This window comes from Gossypium arboreum, chromosome 8 (assembly GCF_025698485.1).
Source record: "Gossypium arboreum isolate Shixiya-1 chromosome 8, ASM2569848v2, whole genome shotgun sequence".
Taxonomy (NCBI): domain Eukaryota; kingdom Viridiplantae; phylum Streptophyta; class Magnoliopsida; order Malvales; family Malvaceae; genus Gossypium; species Gossypium arboreum.
Window position 1 is genome coordinate 103686346 of NC_069077.1, and position 7435 is coordinate 103693780.

General features: G+C 34.4%; 2 protein-coding genes across 4 annotated transcripts; both read left to right on the forward strand.

Annotated features, from left to right (window-relative positions):
• The first annotated feature begins 3072 nt into the window (after nt 1–3072).
• On the forward strand, nt 3073–4905 carry LOC108469195 (PTI1-like tyrosine-protein kinase At3g15890). The gene is made up of 4 exons (XM_017770091.2): nt 3073–3332; nt 3426–3573; nt 3672–3934; nt 4016–4905. Exons 1-4 carry the CDS (start codon nt 3295–3297, stop codon nt 4734–4736), a joined length of 1170 nt encoding a protein of 389 aa, XP_017625580.1. The 5' UTR covers nt 3073–3294; the 3' UTR covers nt 4737–4905.
• A 354-nt stretch (nt 4906–5259) lies between these two features.
• Nucleotides 5260–6608, forward strand: LOC108468967 (uncharacterized). 3 transcript variants are annotated; one of them, XM_017769837.2, is made up of 3 exons: nt 5261–5649; nt 5750–5877; nt 6255–6608. In XM_017769837.2, exons 1-3 carry the CDS (start codon nt 5380–5382, stop codon nt 6319–6321), a joined length of 465 nt encoding a protein of 154 aa, XP_017625326.1. In that variant the 5' UTR covers nt 5261–5379; the 3' UTR covers nt 6322–6608. The 3 variants fall into 3 exon arrangements, with proteins under 3 accessions (XP_052887494.1, XP_017625326.1, XP_017625328.1); XM_017769839.2 differs by having other exon boundaries at nt 5262–5649; nt 6213–6608; XM_053031534.1 differs by lacking the exon at nt 5750–5877 and having other exon boundaries at nt 5260–5649; nt 6213–6608.
• The last annotated feature ends 827 nt before the right edge of the window (nt 6609–7435 follow it).

A 7435-nucleotide genomic window follows, 5' to 3' on the forward strand; every position in this document is an offset into this window, starting at 1 on the left:
TATGTGTCCCAATAGAGAATGGTTCTCCACATACAGTTCGGTTGAAGGTGGAGTTGTGCGTATGGGAAACGATTCATCTAATAAGGTAATTGGTATTGGTACTATTAAAATTAGGATACATGATGGGACGATTATGACACTCTCAGATGTCAGGTATGTACCTGATTTACGAAAGAATCTCATCTCATTGAGTATTTTAGACTTGAAAGGATGCAGAATCAACATCAAATCGAGCGACATTAAAGTATCTCGTGGAGCTCTCATTTTGTTAAAAGGTAAAAGAACCAGCAGTCTTTATATTCTGGAAGGTTCTACAGTGACCGGTGAAATCGGACGTCCCTCGTCCGTTACGGAGTTGAAGTCAACTCGTTTGGAGCGGAGGCAACTTGGTCATAGGAGGGAAAAAGGTATGACCGTTTCGTTGAAGAGAGGTTCTCTTTTGGATGCAGGTTTTGAAAAGTTAAGGCACTGTGTTCGTGAAAATCAGACTTAGGTTAGTTTTGATTTGACAGTGTACAAGTCGAAGGCTAGATGTCTTCCAGTTTCTAAGCACCAATTCGACTCAGTTAATTCCTTTCATAGTTCAAGATAGACTCGTGGCGGGCTTTGGCAAAGATGGCGTTGTGGAAATATGAGTCAAGGTGGATATTTGTTAAATATGACTTATATTTTCAGTCAAATTTAAAAAATAATCTTTCAGTTAAACTCTGTTTACTTGTTTCAATCAAACACTGATTAGTTTAGATTAATTTATTATTATTTGACTTATGAATTTAGCCTATAAATAGGCTCTTTTACAACCTTAGAAAACACACCCATTAGAGACTAGAACTCATAACACATTTAGAGAATTTTGTGTTTACGTTTTGAGGGTTCTTTGTTTTCGGGTTTTCGGGATTTAGTTTTTATCTCCATCTTTTGTACTCTTCGTTATTTTGCCATTATAGTAAAATTATCTTTGCCCGTGGTTTTTTATCCTCTTTGAAGGAGTTTTTCCACGTTAAATTTGTGTGTTTAATTTCTCAATTTTTTCCACTATTTTTCTTATTCGTTGTTAAATCGGGTCGATCCTAACAGTTCCGCTCTGGTTGAACCCCATAGCTTGATCACCTAATGCAAGGGCTTGAAAACATCAACCACCACCCTCACTCGAATGTACTTAGTCCACCCACCTTCATTATCCTTCCAATTGATAGCCAAAACCTCTCCCATTGAGCCTTCCAAATGAAGAGCTATGTCGCGGCTCATCTACCCCAATAGGCCATTATAAAATCGCACCTAGAATGGTACCAACCTGAAATCATAATCACTAATTGGAAGCCCCTCCACATACTCCACCATTGCAAAAAGAGAATTGTCAAAACTCTGAGGCGCCATACCAAAGATCTTGGTTTTATCCTCAACTGAGCCAAATTTAACAATAACAAGAGTAAATAAAGAAAAGAATTGTAACTATTCTTGAGAATAACACATCAATCGAAGGACCCGAAACAACGCCTCATTCATATAGCTACAATTAGTGAACAACTTTGCAACCACCTTTGCCTCAGATCCAGTGTGGATCAATTCATCATCTTCCCCCACTTGCACATTTGCTTACTCTTTGTTAGAAAAGTTTAGTTTAGACAATAGGTCATTGTTCTCATTAGCCATTGGATCGTAAAGTAACACAGGAAATTTGAGAAACAGTCTCTAAAACTCCTCGATTTTGTTGTGAAATATGATTATTAAATAACAGAATAATTTGATATACTTCTATAAAGTTGGAATATTTACTTCTTCTTCTTTTTTTACTTTTTAATTTTAAATAAATCATCAGTTTTAGTTTAGTTTAATTTATTTATAACCTATTTTGTTAACGTTGGATTTCAATTAATTGGATTAAAAGTTTTGTGTTGTTAATGTTATGCTCGACAATAAATTATTCTTTTACATAAATTTAAAGACTATCATCACCTTCTTTTATTATATTAAAAATATTTAAATTTTAAAACAAAATTTTATGTAATATTTATATTTTTAATTTTTAAATTAATTTTAAATACACAATTAATACATATTTTACATAAAAAATTTGAAATATTTCAATTATTATACGCGATTTCATTGTCCGAGAGAGATATTTGGGTTGGTCTTAACGGGCATATACTGAAAAGATTGTTATACCGAACAACATTTGGCAGTACCAAAACTGTTCCCGCAATTTCAATTAGAAAGAAAAGAACACTAAAACTTACATTTGTCGCGTTCATAAATACTCAATAATTTTATAAAAGAATTACCAAAAAGAATTTAAAAATTATATTTGATGGATTAATAATATACAAGTTGATGCACTTTCAGAGAATCACAAATTATTGCTTATTAAAAATATAATTATATTCATTTTAATAATTTTTAAAATTATTCATTAATTTATTAACCATGTCTTAGTATAGTTCATTGACCGTATATGTACTTATCAGATTTTAGCATTTCTAAGAGTAATATTTTTCCGGATAATTCGCAATATCATCATATTATTTATTATTTATTAACCATTTCTTAGATGCTGAATCGATGCTAAGAAGTACGGAATACATCTTAAAAACCAAACCCTTCAACAAATACATGAAAAAAAAAAAGAAAAGAGCTCTTTAATTTGCATCGACTTCAAACAAGAAAAAAAGAAAAAAATAAAGAAAGAATATATATTTTTATACATGAAATAGCCAGCTGCTTCTAGGAAGATGGATGCTCGCCAGAGTAAAATCAAATTCTCGTATCATAATTTGAGGTTTCAAGTTCTATAACTTCTGAAAATTAAAGCTCGGTTTTATTGTTGGTTTTGATTTTTTTTTTCATATATTCATCGCTTATTTTCTCCCTCCGAATCATTTTTATTTTTATTTTTATTTTAATATGTTAAATTTATAATATATGTATGTGATTTATAATTGTTGTTGGTAACGATATTATTTTTAAAATTCTAACATGAAAATTGTTTTTAATAATAAAATATATCTTATCATTTTACCTAAAGCTTGATGCGTATAAATTATGTACGATTACATGCTACAATTACTTAACATATTTTTTTATTTGTTGATTAGTAGACTAGTTCATTTACTTGTGCCTAGGTAAATCCGTCGAAGCTACTTTTTATGATTTATCACAAGCCGGCCAAGGGCGGCTCCTTACATCATCTGAGAAAATTACAGATACACCTTTAGTCTGGTTTAAATTAAAGGGCAAACTGCGAAGTTGTGAAGCTCGACTGAATTTCTATAACGATTCCCCCCACAGCCAAAAGCTATGGGAAGTTGCTGCAGTTCAGAGAAGGTCGATGAGGGGTATGCAAGTAACAACTCTACTACTTGTCTTACAGTATTGTTTTCCTTGTTAATTAAATTATACTGAAAAATCCATGCTTTCTGTGTGGTAAGTCTTGTGGTTACTCCAGGGAATACAACATGGAGAATGTTTACATACAAAGAGCTTCACATTGCTACTAATGGTTTCAGCGACGATAACAAGCTTGGGGAAGGTGGGTTTGGCAGTGTTTACTGGGGAAAAACCAGTGATGGCCTTCAGGTATTCGAATATAATATTATAAATCCTGGCTTTCGGTTAATTTTTCTATATTCCGCTGCTGTGGGTAAAGTTTTTGGTTCTTAAATTATGTAATGCAGATAGCTGTTAAGAAACTAAAAGCTATGACATCAAAAGCTGAAATGGAATTTGCGGTGGAAGTTGAAGTTCTTGGAAGGGTTAGACACAAGAATCTGTTGGGTCTAAGGGGCTACTGCGTTGGGACCGATCAAAGGCTCATAGTTTACGATTACATGCCTAACCTCAGCTTGTTGTCTCATCTGCATGGTCATTTTGCTGGAGATGTTCAATTAGACTGGAAGAAGAGGATGAAGATTGCAATTGGTTCAGCCGAAGGCATATTGTAAGTTTGGCTTTTGTGTGTTACCAAAATAAAACAGAAACTAAAACATTTCGTTGACTGCTATTGTTTTTAATGCTGTAGGTACTTGCATCATGAAGTAACACCCCACATCATTCATAGAGACATTAAGGCAAGTAATGTCCTGCTGGATTCAAACTTCGAACCGCTGGTTGCTGATTTCGGCTTCGCGAAACTAATCCCAGAAGGCGTAAGCCACATGACGACCCGGGTTAAAGGCACGTTAGGGTACCTTGCACCCGAATACGCCATGTGGGGAAAGGTCTCCGAAAGTTGTGATGTTTATAGTTTTGGTATTCTCTTGCTTGAGCTGCTAACAGGGAGAAAGCCTATAGAGAAGTTGCCAGGTGGTGTCAAGAGGACCATAACCGAATGGGTGGAGCCGTTTATAGCTAAAGAGCGGTTTAAAGAGCTTGTTGATCCTAAGCTTCGGGGGAACTTCGATCACAACCAATTGAAACAAGCCATCTACGTTGCTGCTCTATGCGTGCAGAGTGAACCTGAGAAGCGCCCAAACATGAAACAAGTGGTTGGCATCCTAAAAGGGTATGACACTAGAGGCAACTTGATGCAGACGAGAATGGATAGCGTAAAGTACAAGGAAGAATTGCTGTCACTTGATCTATCAAGTGATGATGATGATGATGATGATGATGATGATGATGATGATGGTGATGGTGATGGTCTTGAGGAAAGCTGTGGAGTATTTGGCGCTATGGAGGTGCAAAAGATGCAAGATCCTTATAACCGCTATAGAAATAGAAAAAGTACCAAACATATTTGAGAAAGTTTAATTAATTGCAATGCAATATTCTTGATTTTGTTGATATCAACAGCCACGAATTTACTCTATTTCAGTACAAATTAGATTGGAAACAGTTGATGCTTCTTAAATCCATCACCAAGAAATGGAAAATTTTAGTACAAGATCCCAAGATTCCCGAAGAACAAAATCTAAACCCAACAAAAACATATATACAAGCAAAAACTTGAACATAAAACAAAGACATAAATCTACAAAGAAAATACGAATCCATTACGGAAAAAGAAAAGAAAGGAAAGGAAACTCATTTATTTTCTAAAGTGACCTGCATCTTTTTGAAAATGTCAGTCAATCTTGACGCATGTGAAAGAGCTATTATTTTTTTTACACAAATTCGACTAATGCATTAATTAGGGAAAGTTTCAAAAAAATTACAAATTCCTAAAACACTACTATGCCTCCTAATCCTACCATCTGTTAATAAACCATTGCTTCTTGTGGACGGTGCCTCGGTATTGTAATTTCCTAAGGCTTAAAAACAGACGCCTAACCTAAGGCTTAAAAACAGACGCCTAATTCTGTAGAAGAAACAATCAGTCATTTTCCTAAGGAAACTAAAATAAAATGAAACGCTAAACTCTTAACTTTCCCTTACCCTTCTTCAATGTTATTGCAACGCAGAATGTTCCTTTTCGAGGGAATTAGTATTCCTCAGACAGTGTGCGTGGCTCATTTTCTTCCCCCAATTCCTCTAATCTTTGAGTTCCTAGGAGATCCTGTAACAAATCCTCTTTCTTCCTCTAACTTTTACCCCTTTGGTCCTTCAGAACGATGGGTTCAACCTCCGATGGAGTTTCTTCCATCCAAAAGGTCGAGGAGTTGCATCCTCTCCCCTATGCAGCCACCGTGTGCGCCGCTTCATTTGCTCCATGCAGTATGTAACGAAACTCAATTCTCCTAAATCTTCTGCCTTTTTCTTTTATTTTGTTTATGATGACTCCGATAAGTGATCTGTTGTTTTCTGGACTTTGTAGTTTTTAATGACAGTCATTGAATCCCCTTCGACTATTACTTCACCAAATCCCATTTCTTCTACAAAAACAACCCCTTTGAGACATGCATATGCTTCTACAGTTGTCGAATCTCAGACATTTTTGACCGGGTAAACACATGAACCCATTATGAGTCCTATGTTGTTTCTAATAATTATTCCAGAGATTACTTTGTTGTTTTGTTATTGAAATGCGGTATCAAAATTTACTTTGACTTGTTCCTCTGTTGGGGGTTCCTAGTGGGCTTCTTTTCTATTGTGCTTGCTTTCCAATACTTCGCCTAGTATGCTTAATTCTGTAATATATGCTTTGATAAAGCCCACTATGTCACATATCCTCTGCCGAATACCTTCATAGAAAAATTTTCTCCTATTATGCCATACTGCCCAGAATGAAACTGCTAAACATGTATATTGATATGTGTTATTGATGTTAAAAATCTCAGGTAACCGGAGTTTCTATTCTTGATTTTCATGTATGGGCGCAGATATCACTTCCATCTGTTGGAGAACTTGTTTCGCAAGATTACATTCTTGGAAGATATGGTTGACTGATTCGTCTTCTTCACCACATAATGGACATAGAGCATCAAACCTCAGCCTACGAGCCTTTAGGTTACTTAGTGTAGGCAAATACTTGTTTGTAATTCTCTATAAGCTGATTCGTACCTTGCTGGGAACTTTTAGGCTCCATAATTTTGAATAATTTTTTTGTTGGATCTGGATGTATTGTATTTTCATCCCAGCTTGCTTTGTTCCTCTGTAATACACTACTTGTAACCACTTTTAGCTGTATATTCCCCTCGACTTGTTTGGTATTAAAAGAATTGTTTTATTTAAAATTATTTCCTTGGAAGAGATAAGATATATGTTTTTCTTTTTTATGTACAGGTGATTTAAATTATTATTAGATACATGCTTGATACATGTTTTAAAAGGGAAGTTAGGAGCTGGCAAGGCCTTGGCCTTATAAAATTGAAAAAAATTAGTTCAATCATTTTAAAAATAATAATATTGCAAATTAATGCATGATAAAATTGTACATTTGAGCCCCTTAAATATGGAAAAATTTCATTTAATCCCTTTAAAAATAATGAAATTATAAATTACACTACAGGAAAATAAGTGTTTTTAGTGGTGTTTGGACAAAAAACGTTGCAAAGATTATGCATTAGCGGGGTTTGCAACAAAATGGTACAAAAAATTTGAGCAATAGCGTCGTTTTTGTTTCAAACGTTACTAAAAACTGAGCAATAGCGGCGTTTCTAGTCCAAACGCCACTAAAAACTGAGCTTTAGCGGCGTTTTTTGTTTAAACGCCGCTAAAAACAAAGAAATAGCAGCGTTTTTGTCCAAACGCCACTAAAAAACTAAGCAATAGCGGCATTTTTGTTACAAACACCGTAAAAAGTTGATCTATAGCGATGTTTTTTGTCCAAACGCTGTAAAAAGTTGAGCAGCCATTTTTGAGTACTGTAACTAACACTCATTTCGATTTGATCCGATTTAATTTTCAAATTATTTTCTTATTTTTGTTTTGAATTCGATTTTATTTTGATATTTGAAACTAACTTTATAGAAAAATATAAACTACACCATTTACTTAGCTATGAGAAAGTTTCATTTTAGTTACTTAATTATGAAAAGTTACAAATTGATAACTAAACTAT